This window comes from Pteropus vampyrus, unplaced genomic scaffold, assembly GCF_000151845.1.
Source record: "Pteropus vampyrus isolate Shadow unplaced genomic scaffold, Pvam_2.0 Scaffold336, whole genome shotgun sequence".
NCBI lineage: Eukaryota > Metazoa > Chordata > Mammalia > Chiroptera > Pteropodidae > Pteropus > Pteropus vampyrus.
The window spans coordinates 1,469,175-1,488,969 of record NW_011889117.1 but is presented as its reverse complement, the minus strand read 5'-3'; the positions used below and the strand labels follow the sequence as shown (position 1 = coordinate 1,488,969).

Below are 19,795 nucleotides of genomic sequence, written 5' to 3'. Positions count from 1 at the left end.
GAAGCTAGCACCAATATTTTCTTCATTTTGGTCACTACTTCTTATCTTCCCAAATCCTAACATGGTTTCTTTTTCAAACCAGAGCACATTCTTAAAGGTGCCCCTCTACAAAGACATACTTAGAAATCATCCTCTCTGTAGCAATGGATTAACCTCCCTTCTATATTGCTGCTGAATGAGAATATTTATTTTTCTTCTTCACTCTCTGGTCTCTCCTTTATGTCTGCCTCTAGGCTATTTCTGTCTCACCCCTAAATATAGGTGTTTTAAGCACTGCCCACCCTTCACTGTAGTCTATTTCTGCAAAAGCCCACACAATCTCACAGCTTCAAATGTCACTGCTCTGATAATTCTACTTTCCCTCTCTACTCTGACCTCTAAACTCATACTTTAGTAACACCTGTAAAACTACCCCCACCTCCCTGCCCTGAATAATTTCTACTTGGTTGTCTGGCAGTCACCTTAAACTCAGTAGATTTTAAGTGTCTTATTACCCTCCCCCAACTCCTCCAAACTATGTCTTTAAACTTCATAACTTCTCCATGTTTCATAACATGATGTTATCTTTGACATTCTTATTTCATTTTTTAACTATTTTTACTTTTGAAACTTCTCTAGAATTTATTTATCCCTTCTTTTTCATCTCTACTTTCATTCCCTAAAATCAGGTTCTCAACACCGCTCTAATAATTTTTTCCTATCTCGAGGCTCTCCCTATCTTTTAATGCATGCTCTGCCTTGCCATTCGATTTTCCTAAAATGCAGCTTCAGCAAGTTTTCCACTCTCCAAAAAGTGTCCATAGCTTCCAATACCCTCAATACCCTCAGAGTAATGTCCAAATTATTTTGGTCTGGCTTTTAAAGACTTAAATTGGTTCTATACTGTATCCAAAATTACCTACTTAGTTCTTTTAATTCTGACTCTCTGCTTCACCTGAAGCAGGCTTAGGGAGCACAACTTCTCTTCTATCCAACTACAGTACATGGTGTTAAAAACTTGAATTTACTCATTATTTAGTCGCAAAATAAATATTCTCATGGTCATTCAAAACAACACAAATTTTAATTAGTGACTACTATGTGACAGGCGTTGTGCTAGGCTCCAAAATAAAAAGATGAAGATATGGATCTACATCTTAAGGAGTTCTAGGTATAACAGTGAAGAGTGGTAAACACAGCATTAAAATATAAAATACAACCAATAGTGCCTGGCTCATAGGAAACACAAAAATGATTGCCAAATGACTTAATGAACAAACATTTACATACAGAAGACTACTACCTTACTTAGTTAAAATGTGGGGTCTAGCCAAAGGGTTAAAAAATTCTAGAGGTAAGGTATACAAAAAGTTTACACAGATCCAAATGTCAGAAGCATGGTGGAGTGAGGGATCTCTCCGGATATCTCCCATTGAAATAATAAGCTGAACACTTAAAACTCAACAAATAACACCCAACCTGTACAGCATAGCTTTAAAAGGTTGGAACCACGAAGTCTGGGGGCATAGATTGGGAGGAACAAAGAAGCTCCCTGCAAAAGGAAGGGAAGGGGGGAAGTTGCAGCCTGTTTCTGGAAAAGCCCTGCCTTAGGGATCGATCAGAGTGTTCCACACAGTGGAGCCCAGGGATCAGGGTAGAAAGCAGAGTGGGAACTAAGTACAGAGGGGCAACAGCTGTGCATTAGCAGCCCCAGTTGCCAAGCAGGGGGATGAGATATGGAGCAGGTAGCAACCCCCCACACCATCTACCCAGACACACAGTGCACCCTCTTCCGACCCCAGATCCTCCCAGACTTAGGGGAATTTGTGCAACCAGTAATGAAACATAAACCATGGACAATACCACAGACAGGCACTGGGACAGAGGGGATCTGATCCAGGATCAAATATACAGTATATTAGACAGAATAAAAGTTTACACAAATCCAGGTCAACTGTGACTAAGAAAATGGTTACACTTACCTTTGTTATTTCTGATAAGCTGTATGTAGAGTGATGCAATACCACTGTGATAAACAATTTTCTATATAGGAAAAGTGATCTTGTTTACATACATACCCATGAGGTCAGCAAATCCTCCAACTGGCAATCGGCAGGTTCCAGTAACAAACTGTAGAAGTCTCATTCTCTTCTCATTATCAATTTCTTTAACAAACTATTAAAAGCACATTTCAAGAGATATAGGTCATATTTCATGTTTAGCATACTAAACTACAAAGAAAAACAATCCTTTCAAGTCTTAAATGAACTCCCAGTGTCAGATACACTAATGACTGTGGATGGAGGAGCTTTTCCATCTTTGTCAAAGCTCCACCAATCTTCCTCTATAGAAATCCTAGGACCACATCCTTACAGGGAGATAGAAAAAGAAGGGTGCTCTGGGTCCAAGAGCAGTCTTGTTCAGTCTTAAGATCAGCTCTTCTAGGACAGCCCTTTCTTTTTCCCCCTAGATCTGCCTGCCCTATAGGATATTCATGTGGTTTCACAGGACACATTGCTTGAATAAGTATAGATTCTTTGGTTCTATTAACAAATGAAATTAAATTCACAGAATTCTGATCCAGATGTACCCTAATAACCTCCTCTCTCAATGTTCTTTAAGTACTGGTGTAGCTAAGAGTTGCCAGAATTATGTGGCCTTTGCTCTGACTCAAACATTAGGTTTCTGGAGAATGCTTTTTAGCCTGTAGCACAAGTATTTTGGCTCAGCCAAATATTTTTTGTAAGGAATCATTTTTATCTTATTGTATTACTATCAGTATTTTAAAATGCTTATCCTATTACAGAAATTCAGTTTATGAGCTTCTTATGAATTCCTTTATGTGAATAGTAGAAATTTAAATTTAAAAAAAAAAATTTGTGGTAAACTATATATAACAAATATTTACCATTTTAAGTGTATAATTCAATGACATTAAGTACATTCACTCTGTTATACAACTACCATTACTATTTCCAGAACTTTTCTTATCACCCCAAACAAAAACTCTGAATGCATTAATCTTATTTCCTCACTTCCCTCTCTCCTCAGTCCCTAGTAATCTCTATTCTACTTTGTTTCTATGAATTTGCCTATTGTAAATACCTCATATAAATAGAATCATACAGTATTTGTCTTTCTGTGACTGGCTTACTTCACTTAGCATAATATCCTCAAGGTTTATTCATGTTGTAGCATATGTCAGAATTTCTTTTCTAAGGTTGGATAATATTCCATTATATACACACACCACATTTTGTTTATCCATCTATTGATGGACACTTAGGTTGCTTTCACCTTTTGGCTATTGTGAATAGCGCGGTTAGGAACACAGGTATATAAGTATCTGTTTGCATCCCTGCTTTCAAATCTTTGGGGTATACCTAAGGAAGAGAATTGCTAGATCATACATCAATTCTAAATATTTAACTTTCTGAGGAACCACCAAACTGTTTTCTACAGTGGTGCACCATTTCACATTCCTACCAGCAATACAGGAAAATTCCAATTTCTCCACATCCTCACCAAATATAATTATTTTTCGTTTTTTTGATAATAGCCACTAATGGGTATGAAACGGTATCTCAGTGTGGTTTTGATTTGCATTTCCCTAATGATTAGTGATGTTGAAAATCTTTTCATGTGCTACAGCAGACATTTTTTGAAGAGATATCATAATGATTCCAAACCAGGTCTCTCTCCTAAGTTTGCCTTCTGAATATTATGTAATTCTTAATGAGGTATGAATGATGGAAACCATACTTTAGACAGTTTCATAAAATTCCAAAGCATTTAAATTAAATGCAGGGAAACCTTAATGTCTGGAGTTATCTTATACTCTGGGCAAAGGCACACCGTATGTGTTGCTTACTTGATAACAGTCTTAAAAGGATGCTGTTATAATCTGTATTCATTTATTGTAACGAATGATAAAATGAGGAGCCTGAACATACTGAAACATTTTGTTCATGACTCATTTATACATATGGCAAAAAATTTCTAAAAAATTATGGGATGTTTATCAATAAGAATAAACACAAACCTGCCAAAACCACATGATTTGTTTACTTGTCCTAGTGTAATGACGGTAAATGGCATGTCTTTGCCAATCATTTAGATCAATCTCTTGCATTCCACATAAAAGGACCTACAGGGATGAAAAAGACAAATGGTTTCTTCAGGTAATTGTATAATCTATATAAAAATGCTAGACATCGGTAAGAAAGGACTTATATTAAACAACTTTCAAAAAACAAGTTAATCAGGAAGCTTTGGTTTGTAAACTGTATCAACAATTATATCTACAATTATATATATTCGTGGAGGCCGAGTTTCCATGTATGATGTCATATATACACATGGGTAAATAAGTCATTCATTGTAGAGAGGTGCTGATAGTAATATTTTTTTGGTAATATTTTTATATAATTGGATAAATTATGGACCTTTTAAACCACTGGGGATGTTTCAAAACATCCTGCCTACATAAAAAATACCACTGCCACTGGAAAGATGGGAAAGTGAGTTGAAAGTAGACAATGGAAGGCATTATTTACCAGCATACTGCAGAAGAAAGAAGAAAAACTCATTACCTCTAATTCCTTTGCATCAAAGTACTGCAAATACTGCTGGGGAAGAATTTCATTAAAGCCCTCAAAGAAAGCTTGCGTCTGTTCTTCAACACCTCGAGACAACCTCCATTCGGCTACCATTCTGGTAAATAAATATTAAAAAAGCTATGAGGAAGTTTAGATTTTACCTTTAAATTCTGTGTATAAAAATAATTTTAAAACTTTATCATTATGAAAAACTTTATATAGATATGTATATATATATAATTTAGAATACAATGAACCTCATGTACACATAACCCAGCTTTAACAGAATACCAATTTTATTATGCCCCTACCCATGCCTTATTTAAAATTTCATTTTAAACATATTCAGTATACAGCTCTATGAGGTCTTCTTTTTAAAAAACATAACCACAATTCTATTATTATACAAAAAAGTAAATAATTACTTTATATAAAATATTCAGCGCTCAAATTCTAATAATAGACTCAATTTTTTTAACATATTGCTTGAATCAGAATCTAAAGAAAGTTCATATATTGCAAAAGTCTTTTAAGCTTCTTTTAACTTACAGATTTCCCCTTGCAATATTTTTTAATGAAAATATTTTTAATGAAAATTCTCTACTTAACATTCTTAGATTATAACTTTGACTTTCTTCTAATCTTCATCTAAATAGAAACATATTAACAGTTAAAATCACAACAAATATAAACTGTTCTTTCCATTTTATTACAGAATATTTACTTTTTCACAATTTTTTTTAGGCAAGGCAATCCTTGGTTGACCTCACAGATTGCAAGGATCTTCTCAGTTTATAATCTCTTATTTTTTATTTTTTACACCTATAGCACTTGGTCTTCCTAGGTGGTCTCCCATCCAAGTACTAACCAGGCCCGATCCTGCGAAGCTTCCGAGGTCAGACGGGATCAGGCTTGTTCAGGGTGGCATGGCAACAGACTACTTTTTAACAATTTTAATAAGCAAATAAATGTGTATTTTAGGCATCTGATTACTTGATGACAACTTAAGGCAATTAGTTTGTTGAAAACTGAAATTTTGGAAAATGGCAGTGCAGGTTGTATTGGACTAATTTTCCTGGTGATTACGATTATAAACTCTGGGCAAATTATAAAAACACAAATGGCATCAGAGAGAAACCAAAGGAAGGCAGAAACTGCTGGGGATGAGATTCTTGAAGGACGCTGGTACACTGGAATAGATCCACATTTAATAGGCTTTTTCCCTAAGAACACTTCTCAGTTCACACAGAGTACTGTGGAACAGAGATCAAACAGAAAGTAACAGTCTTATTGGGTTGAGGGGACATGAGATAGGGAGCTTGAAGCTGCCAAAGCTGCTATAGAAAAACCTCAGAAAGAATGAAGACAAAGAGAGGAAGTTCCCAGATCTGCACAGAAATTTACTCCAAAGCCTAAGCTGACTCCTAAATACACATGTATAGGATGATGAGACTCCGAAGAACCCCACGTAAAGCAACAACTGGAAAGTCAAAGACCCAGGCAGAAATTTCAGCAACTATCTAATGCCGGAGGGACAGAATTTCAGAGTTTATATCTCACCTAGTTACATGGCAAATACCCTTTGCTTTCCATTGTAAAAAAGTAAGGACCAGGTTCAAGAAATAAGGTTGTTTTCGGATTAAAGGCAAAATGGAAATAGACCAGCTCTAGCTAGCTTCCAGAGGATCATTGTGATCTACCTTTAACTTAACTGCCCATCAAAACCAAAACTCAATATTCTTCAGAGAAAGAAAAAAGAATCCAGAGTCTCCACCAAGTATCTTTCACTCACTCACACACACACTACATATGCAAAGAATCAGAAAAATGTGACCCATAATCAAGCTAAAAAAGTCTGTGTCTATAGACTATGGCCCACAGATGGCCTAATGCTGAAGTTAGCAGACGGAGACTTTTAAAAAGCTCTTAAAGATGCATTATAGAATTTACAGAACAAGATGGACAAAATGAGTAAAGAGATAGAGATTTTTAGCATAGAAACTCTTAAAAGAACCATATGGAAATTACAGAATATCTGAAATGAAAATTTTATTGGATGAGCTTAAGAGAAGTGAATTCAAAGACAGATCGAACTGAATCCAAATCGAAAAAAGATAAAAATATATATACCATCTGAGAACAATGAAATGATATCGAAGGTTAAATACACATTATAACTGAAGTCTCTGAAGTATGCAGAGAGGGAATCAAGCAAAAGGAACATCCACAGAGATAAAGTCTCCCCAAATGGCATCAATTGCAGTTACAAGAAGCTCAAAAAGGCCAAGAAAGATAAATAAACAAAAAAAAAATTACAATTAGATATATCAGAGGCAAAATGCTAAAAACCAAAATTAAAAAAAAAAAACTTTTAAAAGAGAAAAGAAAAAAACACATTTTGTTCAGAAAAACAATGGCTTACATAATCAAGAACAATAGAAGCCAACAATGGAATGACACACTGAAAGAGTGTTAAAAAAAAAAACTATAAATCTAGAATTCTAAATCTAGTGAAAATATCCTTCAAAACTGATGGTGACATAAACATGTTTTCAGATAAAAGCTGAGAGAATTTATTGCCAGGAGGTGCACACTAAGATAAATGGTAAAGAAAGTTTTTAAAGACGAATGGAAATCATCCCACAGGGAAAAAGAGATGTGTGGGAAGAAATAAAAAGAACCAGAAATGTTAAAGTCAATATATATAAAAGACTATATTTTCTAATTTCTTTAAAAATCTACTGATTGTTTAAAGCAATAATAATAATAATAATAATGATGATGATGATGATGATGTATTATGAGGTTTATAATGTAAAAAATATGACAATAAGCACAAATAGCTGGAGATAAATGAAATATTATTATGAGCCTCTTATACTGTATAAGTAGTATAACATTATAAGTTATATTTTATATAGTATCAATATATTAATAGAATATTAATTATAAATGATAAGGATGCATAATATTATAATCATTAGAACACACACTAAAAAAACTAGAGGTACAGTTAACCAACAGAAACAATAACAAAAGCAAACTGAAAATTATTAATTCAAAAGAAGGCAGAAAAGGAGGAACAAAAGAAATTGAGGGAAAAATAATAGCAAGATGTAAGATTTAATTCTTAAGACCAACTATCAGTAATAACATTAAATGTAAATGTACAACATAGTACAATTAAAACGTAAAGATTAACAGACTGGATAAAAATAATAAGACCAAAGAACACACTGCTTATAAGATTTTTTTTGGTCTCTCTCAAAGCAGCATACTTTATATACAAAGACACAGGACTGAAAGTAAAGAATGGAGGAAGGTATACCATATAAATACTAATCACAAGAAAGCTAGAGTGGATATATTAATATTTATAAAGTAGAAAAGCAGGCAAGGGACTAAAAGTATGAAGCGATGCAAAGCATAAGAGAATATTTACCATAAACCATTATTTTACTTAAAAATTTTACCTGATCTTTTTCAATATGCTCCATGAAAATATCTGCATATTAATTTGAGATTCTTTTTAACGACATGTTACATGGCATAGTGGTTATAGAACTGGTATTTCAAAGGGTGATCTAGCATTACTTCTACCATCAAAATTACTACTTTTGAAGCAAAGTTCTATATGACTAGAATTCTTTTCCATGACGTTATAAATCTTCAAAATTCTGATTACATAGAAAATATACCAGAAAGAGGGTATAAAAATCACAGCACCACTAGACTACTTCTTTGTAAGATTTAGTTTGAATTAACCTGTAAGATAGTTCCTCTACCCTCTGCCTCCACAAGAACCTGTCCTACCTCTCTCTCACTATTTTGTTGCCAGATTTGTTGAAAAAGAAATTTAGACTGTCTACTGAATATATTCCTTAATTTCTTGCAGTCTGGCTCCTAATCTACCACCGGTCTAACTGTTCTGTTTCCTTAAGGATTATCATAACTGAATAGCTGCTGCATCTCCTAAAGATTCCTCATTTTCCTTGGCTTCTGAAATGCAGTATATGACAGAATGAGATATCAACTCTGACAGCACCACACAAACAATGGCTACTCTTCCCTAGTTACTCTTTGTGACTCATGCTTTCCAGCCTCCATCTCTCTGCTCATAACATCTCTCATTTCTGCAAAATTGAATCCTCCCCAACTTTCAAGGCTCAACTTAAATATCATCAGCTACTCGCTTCATGATTAAAACTAGATGTCTCCCTCCTTTGACTTCCCATAGCACTTTCCTTGTTCCTCTTTCAACACTACAAGGTAGAAAAATGATCAATTACGTCCTTAATAATACACAATCAGTTCTAACAATGATTAGTAAAAAGGAAAAAATTATTTTTTGAAATACTGTCCACTAATATTGCCAATTTTGAATGTACTGTAATCCAACAGAAAGGCCAAATTATGTCAAAAGAAGAATTCTCTCACCTGATATATTCTTCTTTATTTTCTTCTGTTACAAGAATATTGCCACCATTGGGTTTCAAATCATGACTCTTGATTTCACCCAAAATTTCTTTATCAACAGAGAAGTACATTTCCAATCCACATTCCTCAATGTTGTTTTCTCTGCACAAATGAAATTTACACTATTTGTTACACTAATTAAATCATATAAAAATTTTAACTGAAGGACTATGTTCTTAAATAATTACTTTTAAACTATAATATGAAAATAAGAAAATTATAAATTATGCTCTAAAGTCATATTTTTGCCTAAGATTTTGGGTGTATTTCTGTAAAATTTATCATACTGAATAATGAGTCAAGTTTAATGTAGACCATTTAAATTTAATAAATCAGTTATATGTTTATAGTTTAGATAAGTTATCAACACCATAATGAAAGCATTTAGACTATATTTTGATAAATTAAATGGAAACAAACTTACTTAACCCAGATGAGAGAATTGTAAAATTCTGGATCAATAGATTCTAAATCCTTGAGTCCAACTGGTTTGTTCAAGATACGCTTATAGAATGGCAAAGAAAAGCCTGTGTCTATGAATTTCCCATGGAACAGAGCCTATGCAAGAAAACAATACCATTTAAGATAATATTATAATAGTCACTGTATTTCAGAATGTTACATGAGTTCATTTAAAAAAGGCTCCTCTGTCATGTGATCTGTTAGACATATTTCTGGGAGATGGGCAAATACAACAAATCCAATCACAGAAATATCTTAGCGATGAGAAAATTTCAGATGAGAAAGTTAAACAATGCTTTAGTAATGCTGAATTAGCAAAGTAAACATAGTTCTCCAACTGTACTTACCATGGCAATAAACCTTCCAATAAATCGAAAATATTTCAGGTGATCTGGATTGATGTAAGAAGCGGGGTTTATCTGCAAGCAGTAGTTATCCTTCCCTGCATATTCAAACAGGCAATACATTGGGTTCAACACCTCATGTGACAAAAGAAAGAACCATTCTCTGAAATCAAAAAAAAAATTTAGGGTGAAAAATCTTGTAAGTAACCATGCCAACAAATCAATGTGCAGTGCTACAAAGTTCTCAGGAATCTACACTCAACTGGTCAGTTTCCTAATCTCAAGTTGCTTTTTACTGTTTCTGTTCAAACTGATATCTATTTTACGGAGATATTTACACCCTGCTTATTATTATATTTCAAAGAATCTAAGACATAATCATCTTTAAAGACACCATTATTTGATGAACCACTAAAAATTTTTTTCCCAATTATAATTGTGAAACACATGCCAATTTCAGAAACATTAAAATATGAAAATGTTAGTCTTAGAATCGATGAAATAGTATCCGTGGGCAAGTTTAAACTGCACTTTTGACTCATGTGGTTAGAGCAGCTAAAATGAGTCTAATATTATTCCATCTATTACTAAGACCCACAGTGATCCTTATCAAGTACCACTGCTCTCTAAATCCTAGACAAATATGAAAAAAATCCACAGAGGCAATAACACTTAATTCAAGCCACTTATTCATTAGAAAAATACCAAGAAGTCCTAATGCAAATGCTGTGAAAATACCAACCACTATTAACATAAGATTATAGTTACTAATTAATATAACATGGGTGGGTCTGGTAGAACAGTAAGTGGAGCAGATCTGGGGCAATACATGTGATATCATCTTGTGCCTGAGATTTCTTTTCCTGTTAGTTCATGGCCTCTGGTGGTAATGCCGCTTAACACTTTAAAACTGCTGGCTGATTTTCTAATTGAATAATTGCCTTCCTCCTAAACTATCTCTAACCTGTACGAAATCAAATGTTTCTACTCATTTATTATTTACCTGTGACAACTTCATACATTTTGAAATGTGAACTCTGAAACACAACATAAATAAAAACTACTAAAATGTAGCCACCAGTTAGTGAGTACACAAAGATTCAGGGTCTGAACTAGGTCATTAATAAACAGTAGTTTTACTCTTCACAATAATCTTAGAAAAGTAGATATAACTATTCTTGTTTTACAGATGAAGATATTTGCCCCAGGTCATACTACTGAGTGCAGTAAAAGGATTGCAATCCAGTCTTGACTCCAAAGTCCTTGCCTTTCCACACTGCCACTGCTATGTAAAATTTTAACCTAATATGTTGTTATGAAATAAGCAAAGCAGTCTATCTTCTAGGGTTTGACTAGAAGCTCTAATATTAAGAAAGTAGAATTAAAATTTTCAACTCCTATTTTAAACAGACTTCTATATTCTCAAAACATATATTAATCTCAGTTGGGAATTGAGTGATTATTACCTCTATCAGTAATCTGTGATGGGGAAAATGACTTGATCACTATAGGGCCTTGTATGCTCTGTGGAATAGACATAAGGTGGGAGATTGAACGCTGGCTTCTGGTTTGATGATGCAAAGCTTGTATCCAGGCTCTACAACTTAGTATATGTGCCTTAGGTGAGTCTCTAAATCTCACTATTACCTTTAAAATTCTATCTCACAGGGTTATTCTGAGGATTAAATAAGTGATGTGTGTGAAATCAACTAGCAGTACCTCAGAGTACCTTCTCAATTAATGCTGGTGAAATTCTGTAGCCTCAGAATAAAGGTACAATAATTTGCTATATCTCACTTTCCTGAAATATAAGATTGAGAAAATAATACTTGCAAGCAAAGTATAATGATACCTTTGGAGGAAAGGAACTAAGTTCTGAGTATTCATATTATCACTACCTTGCTACACCTCCATAATCTAAACCTTCTTCTCCTGGAAAAATCACCCACAAACGTCTTCGGAGATCTTGGGGACTGAAGCTCATTATCTACAAAATAATAACGTAAAAAAGAATTGGTAAAAGTAGTTGTTGAAACACCATTCTACCACTTCCAGGTTTGAAATCTCCCGCATTATAGGTAACTTAAAATTCCCCATGACATAGAATGGTATTTGTGGTCTAGTCAACACTATAAATACAGAAAATACATTAAAGTTTCATAATATTTTATATATTATACATATCTACATCTTTACATGCTTTATACATATATAATTTTTTAAAATGACCCTACTATTATCTTACAAAGTTGTTTCTCTTGCTTGCTTAAGGGCAGGATAACTGTTGGCATGGTCAGAGGTCCTTTTGTTTGTTTGTCTGTTTTGGTTTTGGCAGGTTTGGGTTTGTTTTACAGTCCAAAGGTATACATAATAGCGACTGGCTAACTTGGAAATGAAAAACAGTGGCTGCAAAGAGAATATAGTTAACTTTAGAAACTCATTCTCAGTAGGAACCTACAAATACCTGAAAAATCTACTCAAATTTTTGTGTCCCACTACAGTGGTTAATAAGATTATCTTCATATTTAAGGACAGTAGATTTAATAAGCTACAACTGATGGTCATTTGGGTTCTTCTTTTGTAAAACAAATTACTGGCCCAATTGGGCCAGTAGTACATTACAAATATTACTCTTCTAAGAAAAATAACAGACCCTGGAGACAGGGAGAAGTTGATACAATGCCTCTATTTTAGGAAGTGATAAGAATGAATTCTCACATTTAAATATCCAGAGAGGCTAAGTAACCTGTTTATGTCAGGGCTCTCTCAGTTCCCACAAAAGTAATATATCATTTGAATGAATTCGTATCTCATTCAAACAAAAAAAAAATCCCTTATGTAACAAAAAATTCAATGTTTATGACATGTTTTTGACAAATACTCTACAAATACTATAGGGTACATATATAGCAATGCAAATGAGATGTTACAGGTTAAAAATATCCTCTTTTGTTGTTCTTTTCTTGCTCCCTCTGGCTATTTCTTGTCCTTATGGCTATTCCCCAAACCCTATGGCAGTCCCTGCTCTTTCTTGCTGTTCCCCCAAACCTGTGACTGTTCTCTTGGAAATTCTGGTTGTTCCTTTGCGCCCTGTGTCTGATACCTGGGGATTCACTGTTCCTTGGAAAAAAATACTTTTAAATATTATCCTTTAACAAATACCTAATATAAAGGAAAAATTTTTTTCCTGCAACTTCCCCCATAAGCACTTGTGCTACGTTATTAAAAACACTGACTACCAAAAACAACTTATCCAACAGTTACGAAAAAAAACTGATGACAATTTTGCTATCAGATTTGTCACTCTTCCAAAGCAATAATTTTTTTCAAGTTTTTACTTCATACTTATTTAATAAATGTCAAATGTCTAGGATGAAAATTTTAAACAACTGTTTTTGTACCATTTGGTCCGTCATTCTGCAAAAGCCTCTGGTTTCAAAAGATAAAGGGGTATTTAATCATGTTTTGCAGATTTCAGCACCATTACAGGCAAGTTATGTTCTAAAAAACTAGCCCACCAAATTACTCAGTGACTATGCAGTGGTTATGAATATGAAAATTGGAAATAGGTAATAACTGGGGTGGGGAATGGCCTTGGAAACTTCTTTCAGATCAAGAAAATGACTCATAATCTTCTAAATGGCATTAGCCAAGCTCTGCTGCTAAAAAGCTATTTGCTCCTACTTAGCTGGATGCTAACTAGTTTTTCCTTTCAATGTTAATAACTGAGTTTCCAATTAGGAAATAAACATAACTTTCTGAAAGCAAGAAGCTAGCTACTGTCAACTATCTTGGAAAATCGCTTTTCCTTTGCATTCATTCAGTGTGGCACTTCTTGAAGCTGTAGCTACCACAATTTTCACAGGGGCTTGATAATAAAGAATCACAACCAGGTCTGGCCATAAAACAAGGACTAACTGGATGTTTTCACATTAAGACATTTTTCATTGGTCCTCTTAATCATCCCTATAACAAAATCACTTAACATTTAGTTGCAGCTTGTTGACAAAGTTGCAAAATAAAGGTAAATAGTTAATCAACTCAGGTTCTGAAGACAACTAAAAAAATTTGTGATGACTTCTGAAAACATCTTTTTACAGATATTGCCACTGATGACCAATTTACTTTCTTTCCTTTTGTTTTTAAAATTATGAGTACGATGCTTAAACCTACACTCAACTTTTTTATTATAGTAATAGTTTTGTGGGGTTTTAAAAATAAAAAAAAATGATGCATTTGAACATATAAAAGAAAAGAGTACCATGCTTATTGTAAAACTGCAAGTATTACAGAACTATATAAACAAAGTCTTCCCCATTCCTTTTCTACCCATCTAATAATTTTCACATAAAAGTCTCTTTTCTTACTTAAATATCTATTTCAAATCAAATACTTAGTTTAGAAATGGAAACTTGAAACTCAATAATCACTTTAAGTTACTCAGACATTTCAAAAGCAAAAAACACACACAAAAAACTATCTGCATGTTTTTAAATTTTAATTACTAAGGTAGCTGGCAATGAGATTAGACTTAATAATTCAAGGACTTCAAATCAAAAACTTCCAAGACTGTTTAGATTTAAAGGTGGCTCTGGTCTGGCAGCCAGGGACAAATTAGTGAGTAGATAAAACCAGTACCTGCTGAAAAGAATCCTCAAACAATGTTTTCCTTGTCACTGTAATCTTTATGTGTTGTGGCATGGCCAGTTGCTGAAATATAAGAATGACTTAAGTCAACTCTCACCATTAAAATGGCCTATCAAAAACCCAAGAGGATAAAGTTTTATTTACTTTTGTCTATGCTTACAGAAACAAGTAGACAATGAATTTATATTCAATAATATTTAACCATGCATTTGTGAGCATTCGTGCTAATTATAGATCATTTGATATATAAGATACAGAGGAAAACAAGACCCCATATGCACCGTGCTTACTTAATGAGTCAAATAAATCTTAATTTTATTTTCAAAATGCTAATTTAGATTCTTCTTGCTTACATGGGCTCGGTTTGAGTTTGAAGTTTAAAAATATTTATCACAGTAACATTTAGAATAGCACATTAATTTTCTTTAGGACCTATAGAGAAATCATTAATTCAGTAAATATTTACTTATACATCAGAAATAACTGATCACATCTGAGAAAAATACTCTGAATATAACCACATGTAATATGTGTATTATGTATCTATCAAACTGATATATAAATGTAGGTATCTATCAAAGTAATTTATATCAAATGCTAGCTATGAAAAGAGCTGATTACAATTTATACATAAAATGTTTTAACTCATTTGTTTGAGGACTTCTGCAATCTGAAAGTAATGAGTACTGGGAAGAAAGCAGCGATGTTTTCTTATTCAAATGGTTTCAAATTTATTCTTCTGGATAACAGAAGCCACAAAATGATCAAACTGATAAATCTATTTCTTTGACATAAGAATAGGAGAAAGTGATTCTGATATTTCTCATTTTACCTGTTTTCCTATGAGTTCTTTCCACAATCAGCAACTGTGTAACATAAGCAACATAACAACAGGAAGGGAGTATAGAATTATAGTCCTGATACTAACCTGACACCAGAACCGGAAATACTGAAACTTTGCCTTGAAGTCTCGTACATAGGCTATCTGGGGTCCATTGTCTCTGAGGAAGAATGTTAATATGACAGTTGCTTATAAGATGAAAAAGCAAAATACAACAATTCTTCAGTACTTAGCAGTCAAATACAAAAATACCGTAATACAGCATATCCTTACCACCAGGACTATTTCCCCTATTTTTAAATTAAAAGACAAAAATAAATTTTCATCTTTTTAAAGCCATTATTGTGGGATTTTTCTATTATACAGTCAACAGAGGTAGGTAAAGTAGGTTCAATCTGAGGATGTTGTCTATCCCCAAATCCATTCTCTCCTTTGTCCTTAAGTCAGACTCCTGATTTTTACCTGGGCAGACTGGTACGATAAAGATCACATTTCCCAGTGTGGCTGTGTGACTTAACTATGGCTAATAAGCTATAAGTGTTATATAGGATGTCCAGGAAGGCTCTTTTAAAGAGAGCTGGGTAGCTAGAAGTGATATTTTTCTCTTTCCAATGTGATATTCACTTTACAGCTGCAGTGTAACTATGATAGCTCAAGTTTTCAGCAGCTATCCCAAACTATGAGGTAACCTTGAGGATAGAGATCATCGTCTGGGATGGCAGAACGGAAAGAAAGAAGCCTAGGTCAATGACACCAAGCTAGCCCTGAACTTCATATCACTGGCTTATTTGCTTTTTCCCCTGAACTACTTTTAATTTCATTTTCTAAATGTTCGACGTAACAATAAATTGATCTTGTATATTGACTTTGTATCCGGCAATACTGTTAAATTCACTTACTAGCTCTAGTGGTTTTTTCTAGATTCTTTATGATTTTCTATATACACAATTATGTTATCTGTGTGAAAAAAAAAAAACAACCAGTTTTTCTTCTTCCTTTCCTATATATATTTTCTTTCTCTTATCTCATAGCACTACCAATACATTGTTGAATGGAAGTAGTGACAGTAGATTTCCTTGTCTTATTCATGATCTTAAGAGGTATTTAAATCATCATTAAATGTGACGTTAGCTGTAGGTCTTTTGTAAATACAATTTCTCAGGTAAGAAAGTTTCCAAGACAGCTGAGAGTTTATCATAAACTGGCATTGTATTTTGTCAAGTGCTTCCTTGAAATGATCATAATTTTTCTCCTTTTATCTGATAATGTGGTAAATTACACTATATATTAAATCAATCTTGCATTCCTGGGATAAACTCCATATGATGATATTGTAATGTGCCTTTTATATCTTGCTAAATTTGTCATTATTTTGTTAAAGTTTTTAGACATATGTTTATAGAAATATTAGTCAATTTTCTTATACTGTTCTTGTCTGATTTTGGTATTAGGATTATAGGAGCCTCATAAAATAAGCTGGGAAGTGTTCCCATTTCTAATATTTTATGAATGGTTTTGAATATGACTGATATTATTACTTATAGTACTGATAAAATTTACCAGTGAAGCCATCTAGATCAAATTTTCTTTATGGGAAATTGTTTAATTATGAATTCAATTTCTTTACCAGACATAAGACTGTTCAGATTTACTATTTCATATGTCCATTTTGGTGACTTGTATTTTTCAAGGAATTTGTTTGATGTAAATGGCATTAAGTTATTCAAAATATACCCCTTATCATCTTTTAACGTCTGTAGAATGTGTAGCGATGTCTTTCTTTCACTTTCATATTAGTACTTTGTGGTTTTTTTTTTCTCTCAGGTTTACTAGAGGATATTAATATTATTAACCTTTTTCAAAGAGCCAACTTCTAGCTTTGACTTCTCTATTGTTTGTTTCATTTCCATTTTACTGACTTCTGCTTTTATGTTTATTTCCTTTCTTGTACTTATTTTGGAAGAAGTTTTCTTTTTTTAGTTTCCTAGATATGGAAGCAGAGATCACTGATATTATACCTTTCTTATTTTCTAATCTAGTCTTTTAAACAATATATTTTCCTCTGAGGACTACTTTTAAATCCACAAGTTGTGTTTTTATTATCATTAAGTACAAAATATTTCCTAATTTCTTGTGGTTTCTTCTTTGAACCATGGATTACTCAGTAGTGTCTTGTGTAAGCCCCACTGGGCCACATTTTTAAATGATGGAGAGAAATAGACTTCTGTTGTACATAAGCCACTAATGTATTGAGATTTTCTGTTGTATGTATTCAAACTTAATTATAACTAAAATGAATGATACGACAGTATCTATTTATAATTTATTTCCATATCTAAGTCATTTCTAATTTCATTAATACCTAACTGGCCTGAACTCCTAGTTTCTGCTTTAAACGTGGAAGTTTTTAATACACAGAAAGTATAAAATTAAAAAGTAATGAGACCAGAATTGTTCTGATATCAAAGTCAAAGAAACTACAAGAATCCAACAAAATACTAGCACACTTAATTCAGCAGTATATTAAAAGGATTAATATTTTAATTCTTTTGACAAAGTAGGATTTATTTTTGAAATGCAAGGATGGTTCAACATATGAAAAATCAATGTAATATTCCATACATTAATAACAAAGAGAAAAAACCACATGATCATCTTAATTGATGCAAATAAAAGCATTTGATAAAATTCAACATCATTTTGATAAAAACACTCAACACACTCAGACTAGAAGGAAACCACCTCTACAAAATAAAGGCCATGTATCAAAATCCCATAGCTCACTTTACACTCGATGATGAAAGAAAGCAATCCTTCTAAGATCAAGAACAAGAACAAGGCAAGGATGTCTGCTTTCACCACTTCTATACAACAGTACTGGAAGTTCCAGCCAGAACAATTAGGCAAGAAAAAAAAGTCATCCAAATTGGAAAGTAAAAATTAACTCTGATTAAAGATGTGATCTTATATACAGAAAATCCTAAAAATTCCAGACAAAAATACCTGTTAGAACTAGTAAGTAAATTCAGCAAAGCAGAACATAAAACACACAAAATGAGTAACATTTCGATACACTAACGATCAACAATCTGAAAAGAAAATTAAGACAATTCCACTTACAAACAGCATCAAAAATAACAAAATATTTAGGAATTAACTTAACCATGGGGGTAAAAGACCTGCAGACCGAAAACTACAAAATGTTGCTGAAAGAAATTAAAGGCAGCAGATAAATGTAAAGACAGCCTATGTTCATGGATTAGAAGACTTAAATACTGTTAAGAAGTCAGTACCAACCAAAGTGAACTACATCTTCAATGCAATCCCTATCAAAATCCCAATTACTTTTTTTTGCAGAAAGAGAAAAATCCACCTAAAATTCATACGGAATCTCGAGAAAATTCATATGGAATCTCTTGAAAAAGAACAATAAAGGTGGAGGACTCATATTTTCTGATTTCGAAATTTAATACAAAGTTACAGTAATCAAAATAGTGTAGTACTGGAATAAGACAGATATACAGACTAGCAGAATAGAAAGCCCAGAAATAAACTCTCACATAGATAGGACAGTCTTCAACAAATGGTGCTGGATATCCACTTGTAGAAGAATGAAATTGGACCCCTGACACAATTTGCAAAAATTAATTAAAAATGGATTCAAGGCCTAAATGTAAGAGCTAAAGCTATAAAACTCTTAGGCAACACACAAAATGGGAGAAAATATTTGTAAATGATATATCTGATAACAGATTAATACACAGAATATATAGAGAACTTCTAAAACTCAATAACAAAAAATTATTCAAAAATGGGGAAAGGACTAGAATAGACATTTCTTCAAAGAAGATATACAGACAGTAAGCACATAAAAAGATGCTCAACCCTGTGAGCATCTTTAGAGAAATAAAAACAAAAACCACAATGAGATATCACTTCATACCCATAGGATGGCATTATAAAAAACAAATAGAAAGCAAACTGTTGGTGTGGACTAAAAAACCGGAACTCATGTGCATTACTGGTGGGAATGTAAAATAGTTTACCTACTGTGGAAAACAGTATGGCAGTGACTCAAAAAAAACAGCATTCCCATTTGATCCAGCAATTCCATTTATGAGTATATACAGAAAAGAACTGAAAACAGGGATTTGAACAGAGATTTGTACACTCATATTCATAGCAGCATTATCCACAATAGCCAAAAGATGGAAACAACCTAAATGTCCACAAACAGACATGTAAACAAAATGTGGTATAATCACAGAATGGAATATTATTCAGCCTTTAAAAAGGAATGAAATTCTGATACAAGCTACAACATAAATGAATCTTGGAGACGATGCTAAGTGAAATAAGCCAGTCACAAGTAATAAATAGTGTATGATTACACTTATATGAGTAGTCAAATTCATAAAGACAGAAAGTAGAATAGTAGTTATTAGGAA

General features: G+C 33.1%; 1 protein-coding gene and 1 pseudogene across 2 annotated transcripts in view; both read right to left on the bottom strand.

Annotated features, from left to right (window-relative positions):
* The window catches only part of ITCH (itchy E3 ubiquitin protein ligase), a 149,355-nt gene that overhangs the window by 10,329 nt on the left and 119,231 nt on the right, over positions 1-19,795 (bottom strand). For both annotated transcript variants that reach the window (XM_023522193.1, XM_011378287.2), the window contains exons 15-23: positions 15,435-15,507; positions 14,498-14,569; positions 11,758-11,846; positions 9,863-10,022; positions 9,478-9,611; positions 9,015-9,155; positions 4,572-4,692; positions 4,022-4,126; positions 2,058-2,154 (exon numbers count right to left, since the gene is read on the bottom strand). In XM_023522193.1, the coding sequence (XP_023377961.1) occupies positions 2,058-2,154; positions 4,022-4,126; positions 4,572-4,692; positions 9,015-9,155; positions 9,478-9,611; positions 9,863-10,022; positions 11,758-11,846; positions 14,498-14,569; positions 15,435-15,507 (992 nt within the window). The remainder of the gene's footprint in view (positions 1-2,057; positions 2,155-4,021; positions 4,127-4,571; positions 4,693-9,014; positions 9,156-9,477; positions 9,612-9,862; positions 10,023-11,757; positions 11,847-14,497; positions 14,570-15,434; positions 15,508-19,795) is intronic.
* LOC111730873 lies at positions 5,397-5,515 on the bottom strand (annotated as a pseudogene).